This window comes from Callorhinus ursinus, unplaced genomic scaffold, assembly GCF_003265705.2.
Source record: "Callorhinus ursinus isolate GAN/ISIS: 27379988/994484 unplaced genomic scaffold, GSC_fseal_2.0 scaffold86, whole genome shotgun sequence".
Lineage (NCBI taxonomy): Eukaryota > Metazoa > Chordata > Mammalia > Carnivora > Otariidae > Callorhinus > Callorhinus ursinus.
The window spans coordinates 2,241,706-2,263,302 of NW_027397148.1; the positions used below are offsets into that span (position 1 = coordinate 2,241,706).

General features: G+C 45.9%; 1 protein-coding gene and 1 pseudogene across 2 annotated transcripts in view; both read right to left on the reverse strand.

The window, feature by feature from the left end:
• Positions 1–18,955, reverse strand: part of GNAL (G protein subunit alpha L) — a 141,338-nt gene extending 122,383 nt beyond the window's left edge. Inside the window, exon 1 of one of the 2 annotated variants that reach the window (XM_025865168.2) lies at positions 18,288–18,955. In XM_025865168.2, the coding sequence (XP_025720953.1) occupies positions 18,288–18,666 (379 nt within the window). In that variant the 5' untranslated portion in view covers positions 18,667–18,955. The remainder of the gene's footprint in view (positions 1–18,287) is intronic. The other variant, XM_073888036.1, reaches the window with a different exon arrangement.
• A 1,278-nt stretch (positions 18,956–20,233) lies between these two features.
• LOC141371678 (large ribosomal subunit protein eL8 pseudogene) lies at positions 20,234–21,010 on the reverse strand (annotated as a pseudogene).
• Between the last annotated feature and the right edge of the window lie 587 nt (positions 21,011–21,597).

The following is a 21,597-nucleotide window of genomic DNA, read 5'->3' on the forward strand; positions in this document are numbered from 1 at the left end:
TCCAACAGAAGGGATCAGGGTGGGTTTCAAAGAGGAAGTGACACTTGAAATGGCCTTTGACACATGGAGAGGATCTAACCATTGAAGGGTGTGGGGAAGGGATTCCACGGGGAAGGGACAGGGTAAAGCTGAGGAGCCAGCAAGCAGAGGGCACAAAGAGGTGCAGTCTTGTGGGTTCACACTGCAGATGAAAGGGGGAAGTGGTTCATGAGAAATGGGGGAGTTTGCACCTTTTGGCTCCCCACTATAAAATAAGTAGGTCCTGGGGATGTAATATATAGTGTGGTGACTATAGTTAATGATACTGCATTATATATTTGAAAGTTGCTAAGAGAGTAGATCTTAAAAGTCCTCATCACAAGAAAAACAATTTTTTTTTTTGTGACTATGTGTGGTGACAGATGTTAACTAAATTCATTGTGGTGATCATTTTGCAATATATACAAATGTTGAATCATTATGTTGTAAGCCTGAAACTAATATGTTACAGGTCAATTGTGCCTCAAAAAATACTAAAACAAGGTAACCTCAAAACAAAGTTTGCCATCTTAATTCTGTACTCCTGATCTTACAGCATCATGCCCCATAGCACCCACCTGCTGGGGCACAAGAAGAAAGGATGGGCGCCCACAAGCATTTACACTTGGTGCTGAGGATCTTCCTTGCTTATTACCATTCTGGTTGTCTTCTGACATTCATTTATTTATTGAAAACCATTCCTGCAGTCATCATGAAGGACACTGGAGACCGAGTAGGAGACAAAGAAGGATGAGGTCCCTGGTCCTAGGAGCTTTTGGGCGTCAGACAGTATGCAAACACATTAATGAAAATATAATTGCAAAATGCAATAAGTTCTGTGAAGAAAAGAGACAGTTACCCTGGGGAAGAATAAAATGGGCAGCAAGGATGGCCTCTCTGAAGAGGAAGTGATCACTGAGCTCAGATGTGAAGGATAAAATGGAGTTCATGTGGGTGATTTGAAAAAAAAAAAAGGACCAGTTTTCCAGGGCGGAAACTGCAATTGTGGATCAGTACCAAAAAGAGGGACAGAGAGAGTCCGCTGCAAAGTACTCCTGAGATGTCAGTTACTGGTGGCACTTCACACATGCACGCACACACACGCACACACACACAGGCAGGGGTAGGGAGTGGTAAGCAAAGCAGTTGGGTCATGAGGAGCCTTAAAACAACCTGACTTTGGGCAGGGAAGCTTGTTTTCTTTCTAACTTCTCAGGAAAAAAAATGTCCCATGTCTGGGAGTTAGGTAATGCGACGGCCATCGGGTCTATGAACCTTCGATCCCACAAACATCACATTCTGAATGTCATTCCCACAGTTTTAGAAAAATGACTTACATATCTTGTCTGCTGCAAATATCAACTTATACAAAGATCAAATAACAAAGCAAAAATATGATACCAGAGATCCTTCCCTCCCAATGGTTCTGACGTTTCTCAATGAGACTTCATCTGCTAAATGGTCCACCCACACCAATGTGTTTAAACTCTCAGAACCTTAAGTGATGCCTTAAGATTTCTCCCCAGAGAGGAAGCAGTCCTTCATCAGTAGGCTCCCAAGGAAACAATTTGCCTTCAAAATGCGTAAGTGTTTTTAGCTTGCAATATTGATTAGTATTATAAAACTCACTGTATAAGACAGGGATCCAGGAACATTTTTCTTTCCTTACAGTGATGTAGCAAATATCTATGTTTCTGGTCATTTCATCACCATAAGGAAATAAAAATATGAAGAAATTGATAGGTCTCTTATCAAAGATTAACTATTTCTGAAACTAAGATCAGAAATAATTTTAGAAAATATTAAGTGAATTTATCTTAAAAAGCAACTTAGTACGGTGATAGATGGTAACTAGACTTAGTGTGGTGGTCATTTCATAATGCATGTAATGTTGAATCACTCTGTTTTACACCTGCTACTAGTATAATATTGTATGTTAACTAGACTTCAGTTTTTTAAAAAAAGCCACCCTGAGGTTTGGGACAAGAACAAATGCCAGTTAGAAAATTTTTAAACTCTCATTTGAGCTGTTCAGCCCAGAATTGTGAGGCCTCTTTCCCGTGGGTTCTTGAGACTCTGTGATGGCAGGTCACTCACTGGCCGTGTATCTGAAACAGCAGACAGAACATGACAGAATTGAGACCTGGAAGGAATGGGGTGTGGATGGCACTGGCTGTCAGGATCCCCAGACTTCCTTGTTTACATGCTAGGCCTCTGCCTCAAACTTTGAGCTTGAGTTGGAGTCCTATCATTTATGATAGAGTCTGGATTAGAACAAGCCATGTGCAATTTCTCTACACAGTTGGCCCAATGAATGGCTTCTTATCAGGCTTTCTGCCTTTGAGTTTCAGGTTTATAACTTCAATTTGGGGTCCTGGTGTAGAGAGAAGACAGAGGGGAAAAGAGCATAAAAGGAGAAAAGCGGTAGATGGTCCAATAATAGAGTAGTTTACGGTCCCAGGATGCCTGCCATTACGTAGGAGCTCAGTCAGTGTCCATTATGTAGCTCAGTAAGTGTTCAAATAGGCAGTTCGTCTGGACACAAAACTCCTCTTCCAATCTGGACTACATGACAAGAGAGTATTGACACCACCCTTGCCCCCTCCCCCATACCGAAGTCCCACTTCAGAGTTTGGTGTTGAATCTTTGGGATCATTAGAACACATTCCAACAAATAGTAATTATCTTCTTTCTGTATGAAACATATTAAATTTAGGTATGATGTAGCAAGCCATAATTTGTTATCTCATTACACAATCAGAATCGTCCTTGTTGAATTGTAACGTATCTATCCTTTTAAAAAATCCTTTTTAAAATAGCAAACATTTATTAGCCTTTTACTATGTACATTCCAGGCACTACTTTTAAGGGCTTCATTAAAAAAAAAAAGATTTACAGTAAAATACATAGTTCTTAAGTGTGTAGTTTGATAAATTTGACACATGTTTACACCTGTATAGTTACCACTCCAATTGAGATACAGAATATTTCCATGACCCCAGAAAGGTGCCTCATGACCCTTTCCAGAAATCTGGCCCCTGAAAGTACTATTCTGATTTCTATCATCTTAGATTGGTTTTACCTGTTATTGAATTACATATAGATAGTCATAAGTAGATACTCTTTTATTTCAGTACACACTCTTTTGTATATGTACATTATATTTATTTATTTATTTAAAAAGATTTTATTTATTTATTTGTCAAAGAGAGGGGGAGAGAGAGAGAGAGACAGAGCACAAGCAGGAGAGAGGGGGGAGTGACAGGCTGAGGGAGAAGCAGGCTCCCCGCCGAGGAAGGAGCCTGATACAGGACTCGATCCCACGATCTTGGGATCATGATCTGAGCCAAAGGCAGACGCTTAACTGACTGAGCCACCCAGGCATCCCTATGTACATAATATTAAAAAAATTCATCCATGTTGTTATGTTTTCTATTAGTAGTTTATTTTTTTTGTTGGAGATTTCATTGCATGAATGTACGTAATTTGTTTATTCATTCTCCTGTTGATGAAAATTTGGGTTGTTTCCCATTTTTGGCTATCTTTCTTTTTTCTTTTCCTTTTTAGATAGATCCCATGCCCAGTGTGGAGTCCAATGTAGGGCTTGAATTCACAACCCTTAGATAAGACCTGAGCTGAGATCAAGAGTCAGATGCTGAACTGACTGAGTTGCCCAGGTGCCCCTGTTTTTGGCCATTTTGAATTAAGTTGATACAAACATTCTGTACAAATCTGTATGTAAACACATGATTTCATTTTTCTTGGGTAAATTCCTAGGAGTGGTATTATTGAGTCTTGGGATAGGTATGTGTTTAACTTCTCAAAAAATTACCCATTAATTCTTTAAAGTAATGGTACAATTTTACTTGTACCACCAACAAAGAGTGAGATTTTAGGTTCTAGATCAGGGCTTAGCAAACTTTGGTTTGCCACCTGTTGGTATATAATCCATGAGCTAGGAGGAATTTAAATGGTTGGGAAAAAAATCAAAAGAAAAATAATATTTCATGACACTTAAAAACTCTATGAAATTCAAATTTAAGTGTTTGTAAATAAAGTTTTATTGGAACATAACCACATTCATGTGTTTCTGTGTGGTCTATGGCTCCTTTCTTGGTACGATGCAGCATTAAGTAGCTGCCACAGAGATCCTATGGCCTGCAAAACATAACATATTTACCATCTGTCCCTTAGAGAGAAAGTTTGCTGAACCCTGTTCTACATGCTGGTCAACATTTTCTATTGCTGGATTTTAAGACATTCTAGTGGGTGTGAATTTCTATCCGTGATTTTAATTTGCATTCCCTTGATGACCAATGATGTTGGCAGCTTACTGGCTCTTCATGCATCCTCTTTTGTGAAATGTCTGCTTCAAGTCTTTTGCTCATTTTAATTGGGCATCTTTTTATGTCAGTCTGTAGGATTCCTTTTTATGTTCTGGAAACAAGCACTTTGCCCCTGTGCTCTGAGGACATTTCCTTCCAGCACTCAGCCTCAGCCCTGCACAGGGGTCTCTTTGAGGCTGGCCACAGTCCATCCATAGCCCAGGAATTCCCACGAGGTCTGCTGGGTTCCTCCTGCACAGCTTGCTTCTGGTCTGCCTTCAGCCTGTTCTACAAACCCTACCACCTTAGCAATTCCAGACCACACTCAGCATCCTTGCCCCACCGCACCACTGACCTCTACCTCCCTGTACATGGTGGAAGAAATCCTGCCAGGAGCATGATCCTATTTTACAGATAAGAAATTAAGTAACTAGATGTTCTTTGCTTAAAAGGAATAAGAACGCTTCCTGGATGACCTGTAATGTTCTTGTCTAAGTCCTGGTTGTCATACCACAGCATGAAGCCATTATGTCCTTCAGTAGGCGAATGGATAACAATACATCCAAACAATGATAGCAGCGAGCTATCAAGCCATGAAAAGGCAAGGAAGAACCTTAAATGCATGTTGCTAAGTGGAAGACGCCAATCTGAAAAGACTACATAATGTAGGATTCTGACTATGTGACATTCTGGAAAAGGCAAACCTCTGGTGTATGAGTTTGCTAGGGCTGATATAAGAAATTACCACTGGTGGAAGTTTCTCTTTCAGAAAAATTTCAACCTCCACCCCGAGCTCACAAATTCACAAGAAAACTTGACCACTGCTAAGCCGTCGACCTGATGTACATGATTTCTCACAGGTTCGGTTCTCTACAGGCTCTAAGTATATAGCCTAACATGCAAAATAGTACCATTTGCGGTGAGGCTCCTAGAGGCTCCCATAGGCCTTGGATTCTGGTCTCCACACACATCCAAATACCTGAGGCCCCTTCTTCTTAATAGCGGCCTCGGTGTCTAAGTTTAAACTGTGAGGATACTTTTACCCAGTAATCACACAATTCAGATAAAACAGCCTAGCATATTTGGTTACAGTGTTCTGTTTTGAGAATTAAAAGTACATAGTAGGCACAGGAGACACTCAATAAATGGTAGCCTCTCCCCTCCCCCAGGGAAAACGCTCCTCCTGGAGTCCTCCCCTTCTCTCCCACCCACATCCAGTAATCTGCCTTCAAAATCTAGCTAGAAACTGACCACTGCTCCTCACTCCATTGCTACCACCCCGTCCCAAGTCCCTACGGGCTATTTGATTTATTACCAATAGCCAGAGAAAAACCCAAGGTCTTTTATTGCCTTATATGTTCCTAAGTGGTTGGCCACTGGCCAGGCTTATTCCTTGAACACAGGAGGTTCATGCAAACCTCAGGGCCTTTGCACTTGCCTCTCCTTATCCTGAGAGGCTGTTCTCCATATAGTTACTTGGTCTCGTCTTTTATCCCCTTCAGGCCTTGGTGCACATACCCATGTTCTCAGTGAAAGCTTCCTGACCAAGTTATTTAAAACTGCAACCCCGCGCTCATTCCGCAGTCCCTGTGTTCATTAGTTTTCCTTTAGCTGGCAGCAATGATGGAGCACAGGGGAGGTGCCTCCTGGGCAGGTGTCAGGAAGAGAACTCGGTTTGGAAAGGGTGGGAGGAGCTAAAATCCTAGCATCACTTCCTTTTGTGGTTCTGTTTAGTGGCTGGCACTGCAGGTGCTCTTAGAAAATCCCATGATTCTGGGCTGTTTCTTTAGATCAAACTTGCGCTTTGTGCCCTGTAAGTTGTAGATGTTCCTGGGAGGGGAACACATCAGACCCTACCCTTGCACAGCCACAGATCAGCGTCTCCCAGTGTTTTGTGAGAAGCGGTGTTCCATCGGGGTTCCACGGTGCCCATGGCTGGGAACTTCAGAGAGGATGCTCCCAGCAACCTGGGATGGCGGTCCTTCGCTCTCCTCTCTGTCGCCCCTGCCCGGGGAGGGGGTTGCAGGGGAGATGCAGGGAACAGACTACTCAGTGGACGACACAGGGGATGGAGTCTCTAAAAGGCAGCTAGTTGAGACTAGCCGGGGAAAAGTCTGTTCACCCCGCAGCCGTGCTCCTTTGGAGCCTGACCAGGTGCTGCTGAGTCCTTCCCTCCCTTAAGAGGGAGCACTGGTGAGCAGAGCCCACGCTGGCTGTGGAGGGCCCAGGGAGGGAGACCGGACATTTCCATTCGGACTGGAAACGCTACAGAAAAAATGACAAATGTTCTTGTACCATCTTTTGGCCTCCCATTGAATGACAAGTCTCTCATAATAAAATGTTTTTGGTAACGGACTTAATCTTTACCTCATTTAATAACTTGATAAGAATGACTGAAATGCCCCACTTAAGAGCAAGTTGCTGTAAGGAGAAACCGAAAGAAGAAATTGATATCAAGAAAGAGGAGGAGAGACAGAAATGCAGGAGTGGAGCCTGAAGACCCCACTGCAGGGCACCTGGCTGGTGCTGGGGATGGGGGAGGGTGTGAGTAAGGGGGCCAGGCCGCTGGCACCGGCCCTCAGCACCCATGGGTTAGCGGGAGCAGGGACACATTCGCGTGGGGGAGCCTGTCATCACCACTCGGTCACGGGCCGTCCCTAGCCCATTCCTCAGTGCTCCCGCTCTCCACCCTAAGACCCTGGGCCTACGTCCTGCGCCCCCACTGAGGGTCGGGGCACAGAGGGCCAGGCCGAGCGCTCCGGTGGAACTCCAGTGTCTTCCCCCGTGTGTCTGATGGGTTCTCCTTAGCACATCGAATTTCTTTGTACAGTAAAAACCTATATAGTTAAAAAAAAAAAAAGAGTAACTTCCGATACACTGTGTGCTGTGATATACCGTGGGACCCATTGCCGCCCACGGTGTTCAGGCTCTTTTGAAGAATGGTTCTGCTGCTTTTTCCTTTTTTTTTTTTTCCCATTTTGGCTTGAGTAACAGGATTTTTGAAACCCATCATCTATTTTCCTAAGTGAACATTCAGCTACACTTGATTTGAATCAGGGACTATTTGCACTTAGGTGTTTTAGGCGAAGGCAGAGGCTGAGGCAGAAACAAAAGCCCTCCCTTAGGCCGCGGCAGGAAGCATGTCTCTCTGGGTCCACTTTGGTGGCTCGCTGACACCAGATCACCCCTCTCCCTCCATCCACTGGTGACCGCAGAACTCCTGCACCTGTACCCGTGTGAGACCATTGACCCTGACCCCCCACACCCTGTTACGAGCTGATTATTGTACCCAAGCCCAAATGGGAGAGGTTCCTTCTGAGAACATGCCATTAGATCCGAAGGGAGAAGCGGATCTGAATATTAAATAAACATTCTCCATTAGGCACAGTGGAGTGTGTCCGACCAATTGCCTCTCTGGCTGCTTTTTAGTTCTATGCAGCGCTCAAAAATGGTTGATGCTCAGTATGCTGCTACATTAAAAAATCATTCTACAGTAAAGTGCCAGTTAAAAGAACTTCAGAGATAAAGAATTATGTAACTGTCCCTTATTGGCCCAGGAAGGAAAGCAATTCAGTAGATGGCTCTCCCCCCCCCCCCCCCCCCCCCCAACCCCCCCACGGCATCTGATGGGCTTTCTTTAGCACTTTGAATTTCTCTGTACAACAAAAACCTGTAATAACCAAAGAAAGAGGACACTCCCTCATGTTCCAAGAAGGTCACGTAAGTCAGTCACAGCGTATCTGAACTGGACTTTGAAATCTGCAGCAGATGCAGTTTTAATGCAACTATGAAAAACATGCTGTTATTTGCTTTTCGTTTGTTCTGAGAGGAACCTTAATGTTCTGTATTCCAAAAAAACGCTCCAAATGGAAAAAAAAAACAACCCTTAACTTTATAAGCAGAAATACATTCAGCATGTGTATCTTCACTCTTGAGCGAGAAAGCTGTCCGGAAGTGGGACTTGGGTGACCTCCCCCTGGGAGCTCCTTTGTGCTGCCTTGTCCCCCTGTCCTCAGTTCCACGTGGGTGCTGGACTGGGCTTGTCTCCTGCACGAGGCCCTGAGTTCCTGAGGATGACCTCGTATGCTGACCCCAGGCAGAACCTGGCACGGAGCTGGTGTCATTGACTGTGATTGAATTAGGAAATGAATAGCCCACGACAGAGCACTGATGTCCTTTTGAATGGTTGATCTGCAACTTACACTCTGGCTCAAGCTGGCTTTGGTCTTGTCTTAGGTTTCCTTCTGGGGTGGGTGGTGGTGGTGGTGGTGGTGTGGGCTTATGGTTTGTCTACATTGGCTTCTGAGGCTGACCAGCCCTTGGGGGCTCAGGTAGGGTGAGGCCCGAGCACTCCTGGGGATCAGCACTCCCCTTCTCATTCTGTCTTGCTCCATCCTGTGGGCCCTAATCTGCTTTCTGAGTCTTGCTCTGCTCATTCTGAATGGTGACTTTTGTGTCTACAGATTTCGGTAGCTGGCCTACCTCTGATTAATTATCTTTCCCCTAAAGAAGAAATACAATCTGGGTCTAAGTTCATCTGATGATTCTGACTCAACCTGATGCCTCTTACTGAGAAGCCACTTGTGGGGAAAGAAGAATCAGAAATTCAGGGCCTGGCCTTCCAGCTGGTATCATGCATGGAGATGCAAAATTGTACTCTCTTGATTCTCCTAAAAGCTCCTGCAAAACAAGGTCGCTTCTCTGCTGTTAAATTAAAGGTTCCACACTGTGGCTTGGCATTTATTCTTATAATTATGTTCTTTCAAACTATAAAACAACAGTTCATTAGAATTATACCATCAAAAATTCCTTACCCACTATGGTGCAGAGAAGAGTTGCTGATGCCTGGATCCTGGGTAAGCTACTCCCTTCACCCCCACATGTCTTAAAACCACTTTCATCAAAACTTAAAAAAAATCTGATGCTGTCCTTATAACGGTAGTAAATAAACACAGTGTCCTTTGCTTTAATGTGGACAGGATTTGAGGGTCAAATGACAGCTCCTGAATTTCACGATGAATATATTCCTTTAAAAAAAAAGAGATAAACTTTTAACTGTTTTCTTCATGCCTCTTCACAGTCAGTCTCCCATGATGGCTTAATTCATAAAAGGCAGCTTCTAGTATTGATCTCTGAAGCACTTTGATGGTTGGAGATAAAAGGAGTGATCTCCTTCCCATTCCACACTGCTATATCCTGCCACTCAAGCTTTCTTCATGTTCTTAAACCGTCAGTCCTATTTGGTCAGCACCCCAGGTCTCTGCGACATCCTGGGAGCCCTGAGCACTTCTGGGTTCTTTCTGTGGCTCTATGATGAATAGGCAAACCAGGCTGCCAGGTGTGAACTCCCGGCAGGTTTCAGGATGCCTCTGCAGGGTGTATGTATCCAGGATCTAGAGTAGCATTGTGCATTTATGTGCAAACGCCAACATTCCCCTAAGCAATTAAGCTCCTACCTTCCTTGTGTTTTCCTGTGAATAACAGGAGATTATTGCCATTCTCGGAGCAGAGAAGAGACTATCATATTGTTAGACTTCTATGTGAACCCTGATAACTGTATTATTAACCCATGCCGTGGCCATTCACTGTAGCACGTGCACACTCACACTGCGGTTTCTTTTGTAGGCTTCTGGCCTTTTCCTTTGACCATGCTGTGGATTTCTCCTGGGCCAAGACTATGTCCTCTACCCCTTGGAATCTCTGTATTACCCAGAAAAGCGCCCACCATATAGTAGGCTCTCAAAGAAATGTTTGTGGTTGGTGAGCAGTAGAAGTGATTCAATGAATAAAGCGAGCTTCTCCCTTGTAGCTCAGGGTGTGGATGGAATTGCTCCTTGTTTTCCTCTTATGCCAACAGTCTCTTCCTGAGTCTTTCCTGGGAGAGTCCTGGGTCGTGTTTCACTTCCTGGGAAAGAAAACTCGCTTTTCAGCTGCAGAAAAAATAAACGGAATCAATGCCAATCCAAGGCATAGATAGGGATGCAGGCCTTCCCTGGGTCTCTTCTGTTAGGATTAAAGAGGAGTTGACCTGGTGGGATGTTTTCACACTTCCTTATGCTCCATCAGTCATCAGCCATACCCATGGCTCACAGTTGCCTTCTGATGGCTTGCGTCTTCTCTGCTCCGAGAATGGCAAGTGAAGGGTGGAAGGGGGGCGGGGGGAAGTAACATCCTGTCTCTCTTCCGTGGCATCAGGTATGACCCCTTTGGACAGCAGCAGTGTAATGATGCGGTGGCTGCTTCTGACCAAGACACAGAGATCAGGCAGCCCTACAGAACAAATGGCGGGGCAGCCTGGAGGGACAGGGCACTGCGTGCTGCTCCCCAGCGTGGGGAGGGGCTGGGTGGCCGTGTGAGTCTAAAATCCTTCTTGGGAGTGGAAAATTTACCCCCTGGTACTGCAGATGGAAATGTATTCAAGTGGTGCTTTTTAATTCATAAACCACAGCTTTCAATAATGGGACATGATCTTTCCTGCTTTGGTCAATGTTTTGGGCTTTTTATTTATTTATTTATTATTATTATTATTATTTTAAAAGATTTTATTTATTTGACAGAGACAGACACTGCGAGAGAGAGCACACAGCAGGGGTAAAGGGCAGAGGGAGAAGCAGGTTCCCCACTGAGCGGGGAGCCCGATGCTGGACTCGATCCCAGGACCCTGGGATCATGACCCGAGCCGAATGCAGACGCTTAACCAGCTGAGCCACCCAGGCGTCCCAAGATTTAATTTTTTAGAACAGTTTTAGATTCACAGCAAAGGTGATTGGAGAGTACAGAGATTTCTCATATACCCCCCACCTCCTGCAGCCTACAGCTCTACCAACATCCCGCACTCTATACCCACAGAGCCATACGTTTGTTACAGTTGATGACCCAACACTGATGCATCTTTATCTCCCGAAGTCCGTAGTTTATATTAGGGCTGACCCCCAGTGTTGTATAGTCCGTGGGTTTGGACAAATGGATAAGGATGTGTATCTGCCATTATAGTATCATACAGAGTACTTTTACTGCCTTAAAATTCCTCTGTGCTCTGCCTCTTCTTCTTTAGTAAGTGAATTTTAAAACACTAGGGGGCAGTTTTCACTGGATCCCTAAACACAGTTAGAATCACTGCTTCAGCTGATGGTCTGATTCTCCTCTCTTTTTCAGTTAAAGAGTTTGTTTTGGTCTGAAACCAACTAGACAAAATAGCTAAGTATTAATAAATTTAGACATGAAGTAAATTATTCTGGGTGCTGTGGGGTAAGGAACGATCACTCAGGGTTCTTTGTTTATTCTGATTGCTTTTTTTTTTTTAAGATTTTATTTATTTATTTGACAGAGAGAGGCACAGCGAGAGAGGGAACACAAGCAGGGGGAGTGGGAGAGGGAGAAGCAGGCTTCCCGCCGAGCAGGGAGCCCGATGTGGGGCTCGATCCCAATAACCTGAGCCGAAGGCAGACGCTTAACGACTGAGCCACTCAGGCGCCCCTATTCCGATTGCTTTATTTATGTCGTGGGGTTTTGACAGTCTCCTCCTTATCTTTCAAGGTCATGAGTGGATTTTAGGTCTTAGTAGATTTGTCTTACCTTTGAAAATGCTTATGCTTGGAGACTTTTCATAGACTGAATTAGATGGAGAATTTGCTAGACCTCTTGGTCTCAACTCAACTGAACAATCTACTTGCTGCTGAAGAATTTCAGTCTAAACTGCAAATGTGTCTGACAGTATCAAGAGCACAGTTATGGGTGGTAGAGGGAGGGAGGCTGGCTCATGTACCTGAGTGCCACACGGCAGTCTCATGGCCAGTGCCAAGCCAGCCAGGAACCCTTGTGAATGGAAAGATCTGATAATTCCTCTCCTGTCTTCTTTCTCTTCACCTGCAGGAGGCAACCACCTGTACACTTTCTGCGGTTTCATTTGGATCCTTCCAAACTGCTTCCTTAAGGCCCACTTTGAAAGGTGTGGTCACCGCTGTTTTGCCCGCCCCCCGCAAGGGGCTCTGTAACAGCCCCACCATTCCCAAGTCCCGTGGTCTTCAGCCTCCCGTACCACCTTTGCATAAATGGGCAAACACAGTGGATTCCTTTTCAGGCCTTATCCTCGAACTTCCTGCTGAAACTCCTAGCTACTCCCTTCTTCCTGAAACTCCTTCTTTCTCGGCTTCGCCCAGCGGTCTTTGTTCTTCTTTATACCTTTCCTTCTGCAACACTCTTCTGAAAGGTGGGAGCTCTGTGGTCTTCTGTCTTGGGCCCTCTTCTCTTCTTGCTGCGCACATTCTCCCGGGGTGGCCGCCCGTCACCGGTGGGTTAGTCCTGCGTGTCTATCTCCAGCTCAGTAGGCCCCCGTGGGTTCCAGGCCCTCAGTAAATGCCCATGTGCTTCCCCAACGATGCCCACTGGCTTGTCATGGTGGCTCTCCTTCAACACCTCCAAAGTGGAGCTCATGGTTCTCCTTCCACCCCACCTGCCTCTTCCTCTTAAATCCTTTATGGTGGGGCATGTCATTGCCATTTTGCCTAAGAGGGAAAACTAAGAGTTCACGGAGACCCCTCTTCCACTCCTCCTTTCCGCCATCTCCTCGGTCACCAGATTCAGTGGATTCCATTTTGCCTCCGTCCTGATCCTTCCTGGTCCTTCTTCTTTGTCATTACTACATCGGCCTGCGTTCACCTCTTCACATCTCGAGACTGGACCGTGGTGAGTGTCTCCAACTGGCCATGTGGCAGTACGGTGGATTGAGGCCAGACCGCCTGGGTTTGAGTCCTGGCTCCATCCCAGAGAGGCTGGGTGAGCCTGGAATGTGGTTACCCGTTTTAGGTTGTGTGATCTCATGTGGCCATTTAGCTTACAACGTTGAGTGTGGGTAGCATGGAGAGAAGTGGTTCAGCTGAATACAGAATTCAGAGACTGTGCCAATTTATGGAATGTTTATCATGTGCTAAGCTCTATGCCAAGTAAGTTTATATACAATTTTTCAATTAATTTCACTGCATCCTCTCAGTTACCATGTGGCATCAGGATTATTATTGATAGGGAAACTGAAGCCCTAAGCTCAGGTCACAAAGCTGGTAACTGGGTATGCTGGAATTTCAGACAAAGTCTGACTCCAGTGCCTTGTTCTTAACCACCCTGCATCTCTTCATGGCTCAGAAGTATATCCCCAAGTTTTGAGAGTATTCATAAAAAATAGTTATATATTCCACAGACACCCTTAACCACAGTAGATGACATTCAGTTTGAGTCCTTTTCAGGGCCAGTACTAATCATCCGTATGAACACGAAGTTGTTATGGACTGAACTGTGTCCCCTCAAAAGTCATATGTTGAAGCCATGATCCCCAGGGTGACTGTTTGGAGATAGGGTCTTTAAGAGGTCAGTAAGGTTAAATGAGGCCATAAAGGTGGAGCCTTAGTCCAATAGGGTTGGTGTCCTGGTAAGAAGAGGAAGGGAGACCACGCCCTCTCCTGCTATGAGGACCCACAAGAAGCTGGCCATCTGCAAAGCCAGCAAGAGAGCCTCCAACCGACACCGAACCCTGCAGGACCCCGATCCTGGCCTTCCCAGCCTCTGTAAAGTGTGAGGAAATAAATTTCTGTGGTATTATCACAGCCAGAGCTGACTAAGACCCAAGTCAAGAGAACAGCTTTGACCGAGTGCTCTGACCTTCCGGTGTTCGGACAGGTCAAAGGACAGCTTGAATTCTGGGGATGGAATCTGGCTTCACATAAACAAATGGGCCGCATCACGCCTATACAATTGTAGTTAATAGATTATACAATAAAATGACACAGAAGTTGTGACTAAAATGCCACAATTGCGCGGCATCCCCTTCCAAGTATGTAAGGAAGTGTAACGCTTTTGTGCCTTTGGGAAAGTGAAGGCATAGCTGGGGTATCTGGGATTTCCACTGACTTAAAAGCCACGGTGCTACAGGAGCCTGGGCCAAGAGGAGGGCAGCGACTCGCTGGGGATGTGCCCCGGGTGTCCTCTCAGCTTGCGTGTACCGGACAACTCACAAACTGTCCTCTTGGCCACTGTATGCTTTACCACGGATTAAGAAAAAACAATGGCATTTATTTGAAAAAACAAGTGATCAAAACCCCACAGCAAAGAATATTCCATGCGTTTGTCACTGCACTAAGCACTTCCTCTTGTAGCAACTGTGGACACAGACTGAGGTCATTCTGGTTTCTACTAATGGCCAAATGCAGAGGAAAAGCAGTGCATGTCCCAAAGAGATTGCTTCCCTCTAGAGAGACGTTTTCCTGGCAGGGAAACAGCAATCACACACACAAAAATAACAGGAAATAGTTGAATAAAGTAAAAAACATAAATCCTACCCACAATGGAGAATTTTAAAATTGAATAATAATCTGGAAAAAGAATAGTAGCAAATGAACAGTTGGGTGGTACCTGACGGCTCTTCCCCAATAGGAACGTGGTGAACAGGGAATTCACATCATAGTCAACAAAAGAGGTGGAAGGAAAAAATCAAGGACATCCGCTATATTACAAGTCCGGGAGCTCAGTGGTAGACAGATTCACTCAAAGAATGGTGAATGCAGCTTTGCTTGCTATAGGTGTTTGGATGGATGAAATATTTTGATCCTACACCCAGTTTTGTCGACTGTACTTTTACTCGGTGTAAACCCCAGGCTGCTGCACCTGACGCCCAGAGGTCTGTGTTGCTTGGGATAGAGATCAGAGGTAAGACCTGGTGGCCTGTGGACTGCATCAGGCACATAGAGTGTGTTTTATTAATTTGAGCCAACGCTTAAAAATAAGTAGATGTCAGATGAAAATGGGCATTTCCATCCTGTTATGGAAATTCAGAAGACCTGGCGACACTGGGCTTGCATTCTCACAGGGCAACAATGCGTTGAAGCTAGGACACATTTAGACAGGGCATGTGCTCTCCCTCTGAAACCTCCTTCTGAATTGTGCCCCGCTGCCCCCCATTCGTAAGTTGAAACCCTAACCCCCAAAGTGACTGTATTTGGAGACAGGGCCTTTAAGGGGGCTGTTAAGGTTAAATGAGGTCATAAGGCTGGGTTCCTACTCTGATTTTCCCCTCCTCGCTTGTGCACAGGCGTACAGAGGAAAGGCCGTGTGAGGACACGGCAAGAAGGCTGTCATCTGCGGGCCAGGAAAGGAGGTCTAAGGGAAACCAATTCTGCTGGACCTCGAACTTGAACTGCCAGCCTCCAGAACCATGAGAAAAAAATGGCTGTTCTTCCCCCTGCTCGGTCTGTGGCACCTTGTGATGGCAGTTCAAGCCCACTAATATACAGCTCAGGCTCTGGAGAAGAGAGTTCTCTGAGAATTCTTCCCTGTGGCCTACCCTACACACTTGTCATCTGACCACTTCTCTGAGACCATTCCCTCCCCATTCCTACTACACAGTTCTAGTTCTGACTCCAGATTCTAGTTCTGAATCTGCGGCCTTTTAACTGGAACTTCCATCTTATCTGCACCCCACCTCTGTTCCCCCTTAAAACCCAGCCACCCCATGACTGAAAGAATGCTCCATCTAAGAGTTAAAACAGAACCACATCAGTCTTGCTGTCAGGCCCTCATGGCCACAGTGGCTCCCAGACTCTTGTGTTCCTAGCACCATGTGGGGTACTAAGTCCTGTGCAGGAAACAAAGCTCAGGTCATCGGGATGGACCCATGGGGGTGTTGGCATGCATCAAAGCACCCATGAAGCGTGTGGGCTGTAACAAAGTGCCAAACAAGAGGTGCAAATAGGATTCAATATGGACACGAGGGAGTTACACATTTATTCCCATGGGAGGCCTGGGCATGTCTCCTGGAGGAGATATCATCATGGAAGATGGGACAACCTTGGACTAGTGGGCATGGAGTATGGAAGGGCCCTAAAGTGCATGCGTCCTTCCTGAGCCTATGAGTTCTCCAATGCACATTCTAGAATAAGTAAGTGAATGGGGTCAGTGAGCAAGATAAATGCCTACTCAATATAATGGCAGCAGAAGCAAACATTTGAGGACATGAATGGTCAGTAAATCGTGGTTTTGATTCAAAGATTTCCAGCTAAATCCACTTTCAATCCTAACAAAACCAAGAACCGTTCTCAGTTTAATTCAAATCTATACAAAATCCGATAAACAATGTTACCCTGACACAACAGCATGTACTTTCATGTTGACATCATCAGGTGAAAGATACAATATACTTTACTCCCAAAGATCTGAGTCAATGTCATGTCCAATATGATGTTAATATACAAGCTATATTAGGCTATAAGATAATGTCTTTAAAAAGGGTAGTCGTTCAACATATGTACCAGAAGTTGGCTCTTGGAGGGCACCATTCCCTTCTTTAGATATTATCTCTCAGTTCCTTTTCAAAGAATCATAAGCTTATTAATTTTTACATATATCAAGCAGGTTCTGCTTCAGGCATCCTTTGATTTTAAAAAAATTCTGTTCAACTGCACAATCACATTAAAACGTTACATCACTACAACTCTAGACCTTATTTATTTTATTCTTCTTTTATTTCTTGAGACCACAATCCTCTCCTTTTTGAGTTATTTTAATCTGAGGCACTTAAAATTTTTGGCTTGAGTAATTTCAAATTAGTTTCTTTCCAGAAAAATAAGTGGGTAGGAGCATACTTTGAGCACTTGCATTTCTGAAGATCTTAGACACAAGTAATAGTTTAATGAGGTATGAAATTCTAAGATTACAATTCTGTACTTTCAGACCTCTAGAAACCTTGCTCTGTCATGGTGTAGAAATTAGTACTGTAGCCGAAAACTGTTTCTGATCTCGTCCTCTTTCCTTTTCAGGTAAACTGCTTGCTTATTTTTTTTTCTTCTTTGTTTCTCCCCCCCAAATTTCCCTTTATCTTAGAATTCAGCAGCTAGTTGTGTTGTTTTAATTATTCATTCTTGCAGTAAGTGAGCTCTTTCAAACTGAAGACTTATTTGGTTATCTAAATGTTAAATAAAAGCCACCTTCATTTATAACCAGGTATCTTACTCAAGTCATGGAATGGGTTCCTTTCCTATGCATAGCAGAGCACAGAGGTAAACAGTTATTTTTCTTAATATCTCACAAAATTTGGGTCAAAGCCCACATATTAAATGTTTGTTGTTTTTGTTGTTTGCCTTAAAATTTAAAAGGCAACAAGCAGCATCAGGAATTCATGATTTTTTAGAATTCTACAGTAGAGTGCACAGAAAATGCTTTCTGAGTGCTAACTTGGAGAAGCGCTGCTAATGCTTGCTACAGCTAAAGCTCTGAGAAAAATCCTAGCAAACCATGTAGTAGTTTGTTCCCTTTGAAACGCTGGTGACTTGGTGCCCACTTTCTTGCAGGCCGTTAGCACCATGCGCAGCTCCTGGGGAGCCTGCCACGCTATTCTGCTTCTGGTTCTGAAAGAGAAGCAAACGTTCTGGGAGCACTGGGGTTGAAATTACTCAATGAAATAGAAGTGCTATATCCTCAGCTGTTGAAGTCACTTCTCCAAAGGGAACAAGCCACACCTACCGACAACTCTGCCCTAATTCTGTGATTGGAAGGAAAGCTTTGCGGTCACGCTAAAAGATTTTACAGTCTCCTGCCATTTGTGTTCCTAAAACAAAGTGCAGAATGACTACACCGTTGCAGGAAATGAGATGCTCGCGTTAGCCATCCCTGTGGATTGCAGACTGGGGAAGTAATCGAGGGGGGGGGGAAATTACCAGAGAAGCTCATTAATTAGTAATAAATGGGCAATTGGCCAAAATCACAAGGTGTGGAAAGTAGCAAAATCACCCGGTAATGTGTTCTCGGCCAAATCACGAAAGTAAATATTGTCCGTGTACAAATCAACGTAGCGACGATTTTAGCCTGCCCCACCTCCCCGCACACTTCTGCGACCGTAGCCCACCCGGTGTGGAACCAGAGGGGCCCTGCGCCCGGGGCGGGGCGCGCGCCGACGGCACCTACCGAGCAGCAAGAGCCGGTGCGTCTGCTGCAGGTCGCGCTTCTGCTCGCGGAGCATGCGGTCGATGCTCCTGCTGACCTTCCTTGCCTCGCGCTCGGCCTCGCGCTCCGCCTCGCGCTCCTCCGCTCGCAGCTGCTCCGGACCCCGCCGCCGCTCCTTCTTCGGGGCGGCTTTGGGCCGCGCGCACGCCGGGCTCCCTCCGGCGCCCCGAGGGAGAGGGGTCGGGGCCGCGTCTCCCCCCACCGCCGCCGGGGCTCGGGCGGGGGTCGGGCCCGGGGCCGGGCCGGGCCACGCGTCCTCCGCAGGGTCTTCCGAGGCGGCGCGGGAGACGTCCTCCGGATCCCCGAAGAGCAGCGGCCGCAGACTGTAGCACAGACCCATGTGGACGCGGGGATGAGGGGGGGGCGCGGAGCTCAGGCCGGGGCCCCGGCGGAGGGGCGGGAGGGGACTGCACCCGGACCCGGCGCGGCGCTACTGCCCACAGGCTGCGGGCTGGGGGTGCGGCGGGCCCGGGCCGGGGGCCACGGCCCCTCACTGTCCCGGAGGGCCATTTTGCATTTTCCGCTGGGTGCAGGGGGTGGCGGCCGCCTGGGCTGGAGATCACCTGATAACGCGGCGAGCGGGCCGCACCGACGGGCCTCCGCGAGCCCAGCCCCCGTTACCGTAAAAACCGCCGCCGGGACCGGCCCCCCGTTACCGTAAATACCGCCGCCAGGGCCGGCACTCGTTACCGTAAATACTGAAGCCGTGGTGATTCCATCGTAAATACCACCGCCGTCTCCACTCTGGTTACGGTAAATATAGCCGCCTGGCCCGGCCCCCAAGACGTAGGCACCGCCTCGCGTTCGAGTCTTCCATACAGTAAATACGGTCGCCCAAGCCCGGCGTGCAGCTGGGGACAGTGCCGCAGTGGCGGTGGTGGTGCCGTCACCACCCAGAGCTGCCATTGCAGCACTTAAAAAACCACCGTGGCTTCGATCTGGGACAGTGGTAAATAAGAGCGGGAAGCCTGACAAAGGGATAGAGACACCAGCTTTCAGATCTTGAATTGCCGGATGTATTACCTGCAGAGATCACCGCACCTTGCCTCTCCTTTTTCACTTACATCTTACGCACAACCAGACACATCTGCACGCTTTTGATCCTTACCTTATTTCTATTATGCCTTTGATCTTGACAAAAATCTCCAAATCAGGAGGTCCATGACATCATTTTTAACAACCACACTATTTAAAACATTGAAAAGGAGAACATGTAATTGTCATATACTATTTTTATTTGTTAAAACGAATATATGAAATTGCACTCTGTATCCTATTTTTTATTTTTTTAAAGATTTTATTTATTTATTAGAGAGAGAGAATGAGAGATAGAAAGCACGAGAGGGAGGAGGGTCAGAGGGAGAGGCTGACTCCCCGCCGAGCAGGAAGCCCGATGTGGGACTCGATTCCGGGACTCCAGGATCATGACCCAAGCCGAAGGCAGTCGCTTAACCAACTGAGCCACCCAGGCACCCTGTATCCTATTTTTTAATCCACAGTATAAGGTCAGAGAGGAGCAGAGGCGTATTCAGACCGGGTGCCCTTTCTCCACACCTCCTAGGGATACAACCCCACCGGAGTTGTATCCACTGTCTCTATTATTTCCCACTTAATATCCATCATCTTATAGAACAACTGTTGAAAATTTCGATAGTTTTTAAGAACTCTGCTGTAACACGTGTTCCTTAATTTCTACTAAATGACATGAAATATTATAACTGATATCTAATGTAAATCCCATTAATAGTGGCAGATTGGTCTGTTTAATGCAACGCCCTGCTAACAAGGGTACACTGTACCAATTGGCACTTGGTGTAAATATTACATTTGATTAAATATATTATTTAATTTGTTTTGAAAAAGAACTTTTTATTACTTTTATGTACAAAAAATTCAACAACGTCCGCTCATTTCAGTTTTATGGCCAGTTCTTTAGCCTTTGCCTTTTCCAGCTTGGCAGTGCTAGCTGCTGGCTTTGGACCCAGGACGTTGCCTCCCCAGTGATGGTGGATCTCATCGTATCTGTCATTGTAATTGGTTCTGATGGCTTCCACCAGCTTAGCCAGAGCTCCTTTGTCTTCCTGTGCGAAGGCCACAGTGGTGCAGGTCTTCCTGTGGACCAGACACCCCAGCCTGGCCTTCCCCTTGACAATGAGTAGGGAACCCCCATCATAGGACACAGGGCAGGCAGGAAGACAACCAGCTCAATGGGATCCACATCATGTGCCATCACTATGAGCTGAGCCTTCCTGTTTTCTGCCCAGGTGGTGACATATTAACCCCTGCTTGAGGGACAGGCAGCCTCTTAGTGGGGACATCCCCTTTGCCAGCAGCTTTCTTCTCAGCCCAGGCCAACAGTCTCTGCTTCGTCTCTGGTCTGTATCTGTGGGTGAGCATTAGCAGTTGCCGTTTGGTGGTCTAAGGCCTGGGTGAGCTGGCTAATCCAAGAGGCACTTTGAGACGTTCATAGAGAGTAGCCCTTTGCCGCTGCGGCAGATGTAGCGGGGCGATTTGACAAAGCAGGGGAGGTCCCTTTTGGACTGGGTCTCCTGTCCAATGCCAAAATTCTTGGGTCTTTTCTCAAATAGTGGATTGACCAGCTTCTTGGTCCCCTGTTTCTTCACAACAGCAGGAGCCGGGGCCCCCTTCTGCCCCTTCACCTTCTTTCCTTTTGGCATCTTGGATGGCTGGAGGGGAGGCTGCATTTTGATTACATTTTTAAAGAAGGAAATTGGAGAGCTAGATTCACATTTATTTTAGGGCCCTGTTAATAACAAAAGTATACACTATGTAATGTTCGGATTATCCCCCAAATTTGCCCAAATTAGCTACCCTTTTAGGTTTTTGAAGAGTAGAAGAAAGGAGGACTATAGAAAATCTAACTTGAGAAAACAGAAAAAACTATGAAGTATCAGTGTGATTTTCACTGTTCATTCACCCGCCCATCTTCCATGTATCCATTCACTTATTTAGTATTTATCAAGCACCAACAATATGCTAGGCATTCTGGTTGGTATCAGGTGAAGCAAAATACATGGGTCCTTGTGGTGTTTAAACACTAATGAGGTAGAAATATGTTCAATCATATACATACAAGTTAATAAATTTATGATATATTTCAAATTATGCAAATGTTGTGAAGGGAAGGAAGAGGGTTCTCCAAGAAGTAATACGGGAAGGCCCAATTTAAATTGGGAAGGGAGGCAAAGAAACAGAAAACACCGATTCAAAGGGATACATGCACCCCTATGTTTATAGCAGTATTTTTTAC